Raw genomic sequence first — 12,484 nt, forward strand, 5'->3', positions numbered from 1 at the left:
TAAATTGGTACGATATCTTAGAATAGAAAATAAATTGACTAAACTAATAATCGGTACTGTGTATAAGGGCGATAGGACAACTTATATATAGAGTTTATCGTAGTAGTAACGATTATTTCAGTACATATGAAATAGTAGGAGCCAGTTTGTTGATTTACAACTTGCTCTATAACTTGAATAGTTAAAGAATAAATATTTCAAGATGATTTCGTATAAATTTAATAATCTCTTGGGTGTTCCATATAATGGTGGTGACCTAGTATTTACTTCTAATTCATCTAATTTAATCTCTAACGTTGATAATAGAATATGTGTAAATGATATAAAATATAACAGAACACATGTATTGGGTTGTGAATCTAGGAGTAATATAAAAAGGATGTGCATATCAACGGATGAGACTATATTAATTTGTATAGACGTTGATAATTATGGCATATTAGTAAATTTTAGTAATGGTTTAATATTAAATAGAATGAAATTCCCAGGTTCGGAGGTTAGTTATATATGTTTCAGTAATTCAGGTGAATATGTTGCAGCTGCAATAGATAATGGCGTTTATATTTGGAATTCACCAAATATAAGTGTAGGTTGGAAATTGATATTATACAGAAAACATATATTTCATAATGCAAGGGTTAATACTATATCATGGAGTGATTGCGACAATTTTATAGTTACATCAAGCAACGATATGACAGTTAGACTTATAAGTGTAAAAAATGTTGATGATTTTGATACAGTTGCTTTTGTTTCTCATAAGAATCCAGTAATGGGAGCGTTTTTTACAAAAAACTCTCATTCTATATTTTCAGTAAGCTCGGAAGGCGTTATTATATTTTGGATGCCAGATAATGATAAAAATAACAACAATAAAAAGGTTATTAAACCGGGAAAAATATTGCCTAGACAGAGAACAGAAAATAAGAAGAAAAGAATTGATAGTGTTTCTAATGAAAAATTGAATGATTGTGTTTATAATGAAACCAAATCAAAAGGTTTGGCCAGTGAAAAGTGGATAGAGGCTTTGAGAGCCTATGTTAATCAGTCAAAAGGATCTATAGTTAATGGCTGTACTTTTAACAAAAACAAGAATATTGTAGCCGTATCAACTTCAAATGGTGTATTTACTTTGTATGGAGTTTCGGTGGGATTAAATTCAGCAGAATCATCGTTGTCGAATGGCGATGTTATACAAGATCCAGATAACATACAAATTCACTCTATACATACGTTTTCACTTTCAAATTCTCCATTAACGTCTATAAAGTTTAGCAATAATGGAGAATGGTTAGCTATTGGTGCTTCTAGAGCCAACCAACTCATAATTTGGGAATGGCAGTCTGAATCATACATATTAAAACAACAAGGACACAGCTTTGGAGTTCAATGTTCTAATTTTAGTCCTGCGGGTTTGGATCAAGGTAAATGGACAGGAAGAGCATCTCACGATGACAACCTTGGAATTGGATCTAGAACTGTTATAGCAACAGGAGGTGTTGATGGTAAACTTAAATTATGGGATATAAGTACGGGATACAATTTTGTTACTTTTTCTGATCACACTTCACCAATATCAAAAGTAATATTTAATCCTCAGGGAAATGTAGTACTTTCTGCATCTTTAGACGGTTCAATAAGAGCTTATGATATCATGAGATACCGTAACTTCCGCACATTTACGATAAAAAACATTCATGATAAAGGAAATAGAAATATAAATGGGGGAATTAATAAAACTAGTGATATAGAGCAGTTCACTTGTTTAGCTATGGATAGAACTGGAGACATTGTTGTAGCTGGTACACAGGGAGAGTATAAAATATACGTATGGTGTTTTAGAACAGGAAAAATTCTTGATATACTACATGGTCATACATCAAATATTGTTGATGTTGCGTTCTGTCCATCCTTGTCTAGTCCAGGTATACTTGCTTCTGCATCATGGGACGGTACTGTTAGAATATGGGATTTATACGGTAGAATTAAAAAAGGTGCAGTAGGAGAGTCTTTGATTCATTCGTCATCAGTCTTATCTATTGCTTTTGACCCAAGGGGAAATAATATACTTGCAGCAAGTACATTATCAGGAAACATTACATTTTGGGATATAAGCAAAGGAAATGTAGAGGGAAGTATAAACGGTCTTAGAGATATACATTCAGGTAGAGGATTTTCAGATGCTTTTTCCGCAAATAATAGTGTTAAAGGTGGAAAAAAATCTGAAAAAATATTCGGTGGTATTAGTAATGATAACATTAATAGAAATCAACATTTCTCATCTATTTGTTATACTAGTAATGGAAGATTTTTGTTGGCATCCTCAAGAAATTCACCTAGGGTATGTCTTTATGATACTATGACAAAGACTTTGGTTTCTACTGTTAATTTAACTAATTCTCGCTTCTTTTATGGAATTAGAATGGAACTAAACTCAGGTTCAAATATGAATAAGAAAAGAAAGCATATTTCAAGTTCAGACAACCCAAATGAAATACTGAATCCATTAAATAAGCTTAATGATAGAGAATCAATAATTAAAGAGCACAAATCACTACCGGGTGCTTTTGTCGGTGAATTTACAAAGTTAAACATTCAAAAGCAATTTATTGTCTATCAAATTTCATTTTCTCAAAATTCCATGCATTGGATTGCTTCAACGAGTCATGGAGCCTATTTATACACATTAGATACTCTTGGTAATTCGTATTTGGGGTCTTCTTCTCATTTAGACACCTTAGATACTTTTAAAAGACAAATAATTACAAAAGAGGTTAATTATGATAATATACGAAATTTCATAAACGATGGTGATTATTTAAGAGCATTTATACTTTCTCTCGCAATGAATGATTTGAATGTTCTAATTCATGCATATGTTAACATACCCATATCATCTGTTGACTTTATTGTACAGAATATTGCGCCATTTTTGCAACCAAACATTCTTAATTTCTTAAGAATTGTTACTAATCCATTAAGTAAACAGTTTTTCAGACTTGAAAGGCACCTTATTTGGCTAGAATCAATCATAAGAATTCATGGCAATACATTCCTGAATTTAAATGAATCTTTCAGCAACAATCCTATAACATTTTTTGGAATTGAAGATTACAAAACAAAAAAGCATAAAGAAATAATCAGTAATTATGATAAGATTGACAACTCCTCTGAAAATGAAAGTGATAATGATGTCAATAAAAAAGGTGATACTAATGGAAGCAATAATAAACTTAGACAAAACAAGCTCGTTTTGTTGTCTTCAAATCTAAATAGTTGCGATACAAGAAGTGTATTTTTGGCAATTTTGATGAATTTATCGCAAATATACTCATTTTCTAGACAGGTTTACGATTCAAACTGCTCAATTACTCATTATTTATCTATTAAAATGAGTCAATAACTTATTAAGCTTTTTTAATTATAGATTTATTTTTGCTAATGTTTATCATCATTGATATTTGTGATCAATGTTAGCTGCTGTCATTTCGCAAACAAATCTTGAGTACTTGGCAACACAAAGCACTATTTATTTTGGTGTATTTTTTGTTAATTTTGAATTTAATTTTTCTGCTTAAATTATTCTTATTTTTGTTTAATCGACAAAATTGTCCCACTTCCCCACAAAACGCATGCATGCAATTGTGTTGTCATGTCTGCCACTTTTTAGTTTGCATGAATTGATTGAGAAAAAAATTAAATGTAAGAAGCAAAATGATACTTATACTTGGGTTTTCGAATCAACAAAAAACTTGAATACAAATGTGGTTTTATTTTGTAACAGTAAGAAATCCATAAAAAAAAAATAAGTGGAATAAAAACATAAAGAAACTAATAGTGAGTATTTATTTGGTTTATTTTTGAAACGGAAGAAAAATATTTATGCGTATTTATGTATATTAAATTTTTCTATTGATTCTTTTCTTTTAAAGGTGGTTATTATTGATAAGAAAAAAAGCCAGAAGAGGTTATAGAATTAACAATAAAAGAGAATTATATTCAAAACCAGTATATAAAGAAAATTTACTTTACTAAATAAAGTAATAATTCTTTCAAAAGTTTTCGAACACTAAATAGTTATAATACACTCGGTAAAATAATTATTAATTTTGAATAAATCGAATTATATGAGGATAAACAGTTTATTATTATTAAAAGATTAATTTGAATGCAAAAAAATGATTTACACAGGAACAATATCAGGAAAGTTAGAAGGCAATGTTTTAACTTATAATGATTACTGCGGAGAAAAAGCATGCAAAATAAATGAATTTGAGAAAAATAATTTATTTAGCAATTTAAACTGGTACAACAGACTAAAAAGTAAGAGCGATGCTGGTAATTTTAATTTATCAACGCAAAATCAACTGGAGTTTTTGTTTTGGTTGGGGTTTTGTCTATTAATGCTTGTTGGTTATAAGTATTTATCAGACGGAAGTTTTTCTGCAATATTAACATTATCTTCAGCATTCCAGTGTTTTGCATTTATGTTATTGGCATCTAAGGTAAACACGCAATGTTCTCTTTCTGGTATATCTTTAAAATCACAAATACTCTGTTCAATTGCATTAACTTCAAAACTCTCATCTACATTATTTTTTAATGGTTATTTACCGGTAGATAGATCTGGAGATTGGGTATATCAAGCTGCAGATATAATATCATTGGTAGTATCTCTATTATTAATATACTGGGGTTATACAAGGTTAAAATATCAATATAAATTTGAAAAAGATACATTTAACATTACAATACCAATATTATTGTCAGGATTGTTTGCAACTCTAATACATCCTGATTTAAATAATTACTTTCCTGCAGATTTTGCCTGGACTTTTTCACTTTATTTGGAAACAACAGCTATGTTGCCACAGTTAATTATGATGACAAAAATTGGTGGTGAAGTTGAAACACTAACAAGTCATTATTTAGCCTCTTTAGCATTTTCAAGAATACTATCATTTGTGTTTTGGTTATTTTCATACAAAGAACTCTCACCTGAGACTGGTATTAATATTCCAGGCTGGGCAGTAATGGCTTCATTTGCAATACAAATCATTTTATTCGCTGATTTTTTATATGAATACATTAAATCAGTTCGTTTGGGTAGAGCGTTGATAATTCCAACAAGTATTGTTTAAGTATAATATGATTTGTAGTAATTATAAACAGGAAATTAGTGTAAATTCAATAAATAAAAGTAAAATAACCTATTTAATATAAATCTGACGCGTGGTAAAATTTTAAAAAAATTTTAAGTAGGAAATTAATAATTTAAAATACATTAAAGACTGCTTAATTGGCCTTTCGTTTTATTTTTGGTATAAGTTATTAGTTATAACTTTAACCGTTTGAACAAATATTGCTATTCACTAACGAAAACTAGATTACATTGAATAGTAAATGAAAGGCAGTAGGAAGTAAGATAATATTCGAAATTAATACTTTTAAATTCTTTATTTTTAAAGGTATAATTTAATTTTGAGGAAAATTATATTAAATATGATTAAGTAAATGTATAAATTTGAAAGTAGAAAACAAATAAACTTTATTAAACAAATGTATTGTGATAAATATATTAATAGTAATAATAATCAACGTTTAATTATATATAACGAATTTTTTATTAATAAAATTAAATACAATCTGAAACAACAATGGTTTTAATACTTCATTGTATAATAAATTTGTTAATAAGTAAATAACCTAATTTTTATTTATATTTACAAACAATAAATAAATTAGTTCTAAATTTCTTGTTTAATATTCATATTAATTCGGGTTAATTTTGTTTATATAGTAAGCATTCGGAGGGATTGTTGTGAATAATGTTGAATCTGAATTTTTTTCAAACTCTTGTGTACCTTTTAAAACAGTTTCACTATAATTATTGTTTTTTATATTGCCGGTAATTGATTTTTTTGGATGAGAAAAGAATTTAGGTTGAACTAACAAGTGTTCTGATTTAATATCGTTATTATTTTGTTCATAAAACTCCTTATATTTTAGTTCAAAATGCTCTATACTATCATTATCAGTGTTTTTATTTATAATTTCATACATTGAAGTCAATATTGAAATAGTTTGTGTTCTAAACTCTTTCATTGAAATTTCCATCTCATTAATAGTATTATCAGTATGCTTTTCAAATTCTGAACAATCATTTTTCAGTTCTTGTATATTTAATGAATTTTTTTTAATTTGTTTTTGTAATTTATCCTCATTATTAAATAGATCTTGACTTATGTAATTTATAAGCTCTTTTATATTTAATAATTTGTCTCCTATATGATTCAATAATTCACTTGCAAATACATTTATACTTTCGCTGTCTTGTTTTTCTTTAATAATTTTATATTCACTATTTAACTCTCTAATTGCCTCCTTGATTAATTCAGATCTGCTTATTAGTTCTTTTTCTATTGTATTTATTCTATCGTTTAATCCTTTCTCACATTGATTTATTTCCTCTTTTGAATTTTTACTTATATCCAACATTTCGTTTTGTATACTACTTATATCAATTAATATATTATTTATATTATTTTGCAAATTAACAATCTTATTGTTGTCACTGTTTCTATTCATTAATTCATCATTTATTAATTTTTTCATGTCGTTTAATATTAATTCGTTTGCTTTTTCATACTTGATATTTTTATTTTTGATCTCGCCTATACTATCTTCTAGTGCCTGCAACCTTTTTTGAGTTTGTATTCTAACACTATCCCTAAACATTTGTCTAAGTAACATGATGTTTTCTAATTCAATCTTGTTAAAACTATTATCTACACCCACCAGATCATTTTCTTCAACAAATATATCTCTCAATATTCTAAGTAAGTTCTCAACTTGTTCGTATTTAATATCGTCTAACTTTACAACTGCTTTAGAGAACCCATTCTTACATGAGTTCGAGCATGAAATACACGAACATAAAGAAGTAGAAGAAGAGCAAGATGATGATGATGATGACGACGAACAGGATGAGCAGTAACAGATCTCTTTATCACAAACATCGTCATTGTTCACCTTTTTATCATTTAAGGAAATTATCTTCGTTCCTCTAGTATTATTGAAATTTTCACAATCTGTTTTGCTTAAATTGGTATTAAGATTGTCTCTGTTTTCGTTTTCCTTATTTATCCTTTTAACCTCCTTAACTTCTAGTGCAACATCTTGTAGTTGTATTGCAATATCTTTAACTGTTGTCTCTGTTATTGATTCTTGTATTTTTAGATCAGTTAAATTTCTCTGAAACTCAATATGATGATAGTTGCAGCTTTTTTCCAATTTTTCCAATATTGAACTCTCCATACTAGCTAACTTCTTCTTAATTAACTCATTTATATATTCCTCGTTTATTAAAGCACCATCATTACATGATGAAAGATGTTTGCTATTCAATACAGCACATCCTATCTGATTTTGCATATTACAATTGCTGCAGGTTCTTCTTGGATTAAAATTCCAATTGTTCTCATTATTATTGTTTATACCAGGGTAATAATAACTTTTTCCTATTCTTCTTCTAGGGATAACTACTCTTCTCGAAGAAAAGTTACTTTTTTGCTTATGATTAACCTGTTGAAGCTTTTCAACCAAACAACTCATTTCTGTTTGTATTATTTTATAGTTTCTTTGGAGCTCATCTATTACATCTTCTATATGCTCCGCCCATTCTGAAACATCTTCTACTGTTGATTGAGAATCATACTCCTCCATTTTTCTCTTACAGCTACCTGTTATTTTTTCCAAGGTTAAATGTATAGTTACACAAAATTAACTTGAAAAAGGCACATCAAAAATAAATTATTGTACCACTTTATTATTATTTTGTTACAAAGCTCTCACAAACAATATGTATTTTTTATTTCTTCTTTTCTAATAGAATTTTTTTTCAAGGCATAGTACTATTGTGTGTATTTTTATTGCCACCATTATTTAATATTCAGCACACATAAATAATCATATTTGAATTTATTGTTACAGTAATAAGATAATTAAGTAAAATAAATTAGAATAAAACTCAAAAATAGAGTGTTTAAATTCGTATATTAGGTTTTAGTATTGTTACATCTACTGTAATCTTTTTTCTTTTAATTTAAACATTAATCATTTGTTTAAACTTAAAAATAGTTTTTTAGAAATTACCTTTATATTAAAAGTCACGATTTTATTTGTTCTTCAAACACATTTTAAATTAACTAATAAATTCATCTTTAGTTTTAGCATATTTGAATATGTGTGTTGTACAAATGGTTATTAGTATTTGAATGCGTGTATTTAAATTACGTGCTCCATTTGTTTTATAGTGGAAAAAAATTACATGCATTAAAAGTAGTTTTGTGAATAATAGGAAAAAAGTAAAACTTCAAAACAAAATATTCGTCGAAGGAGGGAGAATAATAGTTTTACTAAGAGGGTTATATCCTTTTAAACCTCAAACACATACATTTCAAAGATACAATAGTACAAAGTTAATATAAATTTGCTTTGTTTCATAAATAAATCACGATAAAAAATACTATTGTTTATCTAAATAAAATATAAATACAGATTAGTTGCTTTTATTCTTTTTGTCCCAATTGGATCTGAAATGACTGTTGCTTTTTCCTGAACCTTTTAAGAGTGAATTGTTGCTACTATTCTTTCCAATATCAGCACTAATATTAGAAATATCAACTGCACCAAATTGTGTTGGATTAGGCATATTGGAATAAGCATGAGAGTAAGCAGCAGCTTGTTGTAAAGGGGCACCTCCTGTAGCAAATTGTTGAAATTCGGGATTTTCAATAGGTATTTGATTGCTTTGATATAATCCTTGATAAGAATTATTAGTAATTTGAGGTGAGAATTGCGGCAAACATTGCCCAATAAATGCACCAGAATTGTTAATCATACCAGTGTGATATTGTTGAATTGTAAAAAAATCAGAGTTTTGTTTATCAAAGTGTTGATAAGTAGAAACAGAAGGTGGCAGTGGTTGAATTTGATTAGAATTTGTCGAGTTCTGTTTTATATTGCCTTGACTCTTTTGAATATTGCTATTCCCATTTAAGTTTTTGCCATTAATGCCACCTATATTTGAAAATACTCTTTTAGATGAGGAGTTAGGTTGTTTATTGTTAATAATACTCGAATCAATGTTTGCTTCTTCGATATTTTTGTTATTTGTGATGTTAGAACTACTATCATTATTAACAGTTTTACTTGGAATATGAATATTGTTGCAGTTGTTTATAACTGAAGAAGATAATACACTTGCGGATGTTGTAGCAGATGATGGAGAGGTAGATGCCGACGAAGAATCAATTCCAGCATGTCCAAACCCATTCATGTTGTTACTTCTTCCCACACTATCAAAACGAGACGGTCTTATAACTGGTGATTTATTGTTGCTATTTATATTCGTAAATTTTGAAAATTTAGGTAGAGAATTAGTTACTTTAGTCACCAATTCGTATAGTGATGAACTTATATTATTATCTAAATTATAAACACCCATATTCACTCCATTTATAATCTCATTTATAGCTTTGATTTCCAAAGAATTAGGAGGATATCCGGATATAATTGCCTCATTTATAAAATCCTGTGTTTGCTTAATTATATTTTGAATATTTTCTACATTGTTAACTGTAAAACCATTGCCATTGTTACTTTGATTTATTTTACCATTGTTGCGAACTGATCCTCTTATTTTTTCCAATCCAGATTCAGGTAAAAAATTTGCTTTTATTTCTGATGAAAGAAAAGTTTTAGTTGAAATCGTTGATAAATTGCCACTTTTAATGCCATTATTACTAGTATCTTCGTTATTGTTTATTTTATTTTTAAGATGGTCATTTAAATCGTCACTTTTATTTGAATTACTACCATTAACATTATTATTTTCGTTATCGTTCGAGGATACTATTCCTCTGGATTTTGCAATCATATAAAAGTCTGGATATGGAGCAGGAATTAACGTAAATTCGTCAGGTCCTACATTCTCGACTGTCCAAGCTTCAGGAAATGCTTCGACAAAATGAAGTAAATTGGTCCAACCTAAAGTTTCTATATTAAGTGGTATTTTGTAAAATTGAGAAAATTCACTTTCTAGAATATCCAATGGTAAAAAATCAAGTGTACTCTTAGGAATATAATGTGGAGCAAGTCTTTTAGTTATCCAACGACGCAAAAGAAAATGAACACCTTGTAAAACTATCATTAGTGGAGTATGAGGAATATCATTTTTTCCATGAGCATTGTGGTTTGAAAATTCTAATGGCTTAATTTCATTAAATAAGGTTTTTGAAATTTTATATTTACTTATTTGATTTAGCGTCAAAGCATTACTAATACTGGTTCTGTCATTGTTATTACCTTCCGCAAAATTTAAATTAAAGTTAGATGTTGCATTATTGGATTCATTACACTTCAAAATATCAGTAGTATTACTATTTGCATTGTTTTCCAAGGAAGAGCCTCCATTGTATATATTGGCCACATCAGAAATATTACTATTTATGGTTGTTCCAGAAGTAGAAGCGGTAGCCGCATTCATTGTCTTATTTTCAACTTTGTTTCCGGAACCAATACTGGTATTTGCAATTAATGAAGAATTTAAAACCTCATTAGTTTTCTCGCTTTGAATTAAGGGTGATTTTAAGTTAGACAAAGATTGGCTTCCGTTGTTTTCCTGAACACTATTTTGTGTTAAAGTTGCAGAATTTCCAATAAATGCTTTAGATTGATTAATATGAACTCCAGAAACCGAAATAGAATTTGCATTGTTTAAATAAAAATGAGATTTTAAATTATAAATTTGATCAGAATGGTGAATATTTAAAAAATGTCTTGGAGTTATGTTAGGATTTGAGGGAAATTCAGGAGGCAAAACACCCATTTTCCAGAAAGCTTCGTCAGCTATCTTGAAATTTGGAAAAGATACTGTAATAGGTTGTGCAGGAAGTAACAGAGGCGTAATACCTGATTCTAAATCAACCTTAAATATTGGTGATAGTTTTGGAATATCCCTTGTATCAACAACAGTTTGTGGTCCTTCTATAAATATATGTGGTAAAGCTTGAATTAAACCAATTAAACCGTTTTGAATAATGAAATTGTGAAAAAAATTTGTAGCATCATGTTCAAATCTAAAATTTGTAAATAATCCGTAAAACATGGGAATATATATCATTGGAATCCCATGATTTGCCATTGGACCCAATTGAATTAATGCTGAATGTAAAACTAAATGCAACAACCATTCAAATTCAACAGTTGACGTAGGTGGAGTTTTTGGCCATTCTATTGGAATATTATCAAGAAATCCCCCACTTAGTCCTCCTGTTATACCATTTTGAGGATGTTGTGGTGGAATCGTTGTGCCAATTCCCATTCCCTTTCCAATACTGCAATTGCCATATACAGATGACATTTTCAAGTTTGAAGCAACAACAGAATTATTACTTGAGTTTATTTTGTTTTTAACTATTCCTGATTTTGACGTTAATTGTACTAAATTATCACTACCTGACGATCCTTGTTGATTTTCAGATAGCAAACCAATTGGAACTTGTTTTCTATTTGGTAGTATGTGCGAAATAAAACCTCCTCCACCCTCAAATGTAGCTCTTCCTATCTCGTCTATAATTGATTCCACTATCTCCAGTTCTCTTGGTTCATTATAACGTACCATTAAATAAAGTCCTTCTGGGTCATTTGTACCAAGTATTTGTACTTGAGCACCACTTTCCTGTTCCATCCATTTCTGATTTGAGCCAGAAACACCAATTATTGCTCCTGCTAAATTTGAAATACTTGGATGAAACTTTGAACGATCTATCGGAATTTTTTTGACATTCTTGTATCCATTATTTACTTGAGTTGTTGAATTTTGCGATGTTTGATTTGAAAATAACATCCCACCTGTTAACCCATTTACAGAAGATGCTCCCATTCCATTTTTCCCCATAGATGCCAGTGTAGTTGTATTATTTATACCTGATGTGGATGAAGCAGAACGTGTTGATGAAACTGAAGCATTTATTTGTCCAGTTTGTACATTTGGATTGTTAGAGAATCTAGTTCCAGATCTTTTTTGATTTACAGAACTGTTTCCTGTTGGACCTGTTCTTAATTTATTTTTTTGTTTTCTATCTATTGGTCCTGCTTTTGAAGAAACGTTTACTACATCAACACTCTCTGATGTGCCATTCACTATATTTTGGTGCCACATTATTTACTATTAACAAAACTATGATTACTAAATAAGCTTCAAAAAATTAAAATTTGATATGTTCTTTATTACAAATAACAATTTTTTCCTTTTCACATATATACATGTATATATATGTATTTATAATACAATCAAATATTTCTTCAATTATATTGTCACTTTAGACAATATTGAATGTATATTTTTACTTAAATAATTGAAATTTTATAATATTGAGTAAAAAATAAACCCTATTTTATTCTCAAAGAAAAAAATGAT

The 12,484-nt window shown here is 28.7% G+C and overlaps 4 protein-coding genes across 4 annotated transcripts; 2 read left to right on the forward strand and 2 right to left on the reverse strand.

The window, feature by feature from the left end:
- Nucleotides 1–202: 202 nt before the first annotated feature.
- FG386_002825 (uncharacterized protein) lies at nucleotides 203–3,403 on the forward strand (the record flags this gene model as incomplete). Its single annotated transcript, XM_067342040.1, has 1 exon — nucleotides 203–3,403. The coding sequence occupies one exon, from the start codon at nucleotides 203–205 to the stop codon at nucleotides 3,401–3,403; it is 3,201 nt and encodes a 1,066-aa protein (XP_067196313.1).
- Nucleotides 3,404–4,178: 775 nt separating this feature from the next.
- Nucleotides 4,179–5,141, forward strand: FG386_002826 (uncharacterized protein; the record flags this gene model as incomplete). The annotated part of the gene is made up of 1 exon (XM_067342041.1): nucleotides 4,179–5,141. One exon carries the CDS (start codon nucleotides 4,179–4,181, stop codon nucleotides 5,139–5,141), a length of 963 nt encoding a protein of 320 aa, XP_067196314.1.
- Nucleotides 5,142–5,772: 631 nt separating this feature from the next.
- Nucleotides 5,773–7,725, reverse strand: FG386_002827 (cytoskeletal protein; the record flags this gene model as incomplete). Its single annotated transcript, XM_067342042.1, has 1 exon — nucleotides 5,773–7,725. The coding sequence occupies one exon, from the start codon at nucleotides 7,723–7,725 to the stop codon at nucleotides 5,773–5,775; it is 1,953 nt and encodes a 650-aa protein (XP_067196315.1).
- Nucleotides 7,726–8,560: 835 nt separating this feature from the next.
- On the reverse strand, nucleotides 8,561–12,226 carry FG386_002828 (uncharacterized protein; the record flags this gene model as incomplete). The annotated part of the gene is made up of 1 exon (XM_067342043.1): nucleotides 8,561–12,226. The coding sequence occupies one exon, from the start codon at nucleotides 12,224–12,226 to the stop codon at nucleotides 8,561–8,563; it is 3,666 nt and encodes a 1,221-aa protein (XP_067196316.1).
- Nucleotides 12,227–12,484: the final 258 nt, after the last annotated feature.

This window comes from Cryptosporidium ryanae (assembly GCF_009792415.1).
Source record: "Cryptosporidium ryanae isolate 45019 chromosome Unknown contig_59, whole genome shotgun sequence".
In the NCBI taxonomy this organism is placed as follows: Eukaryota; Apicomplexa; class Conoidasida; order Eucoccidiorida; family Cryptosporidiidae; genus Cryptosporidium; species Cryptosporidium ryanae.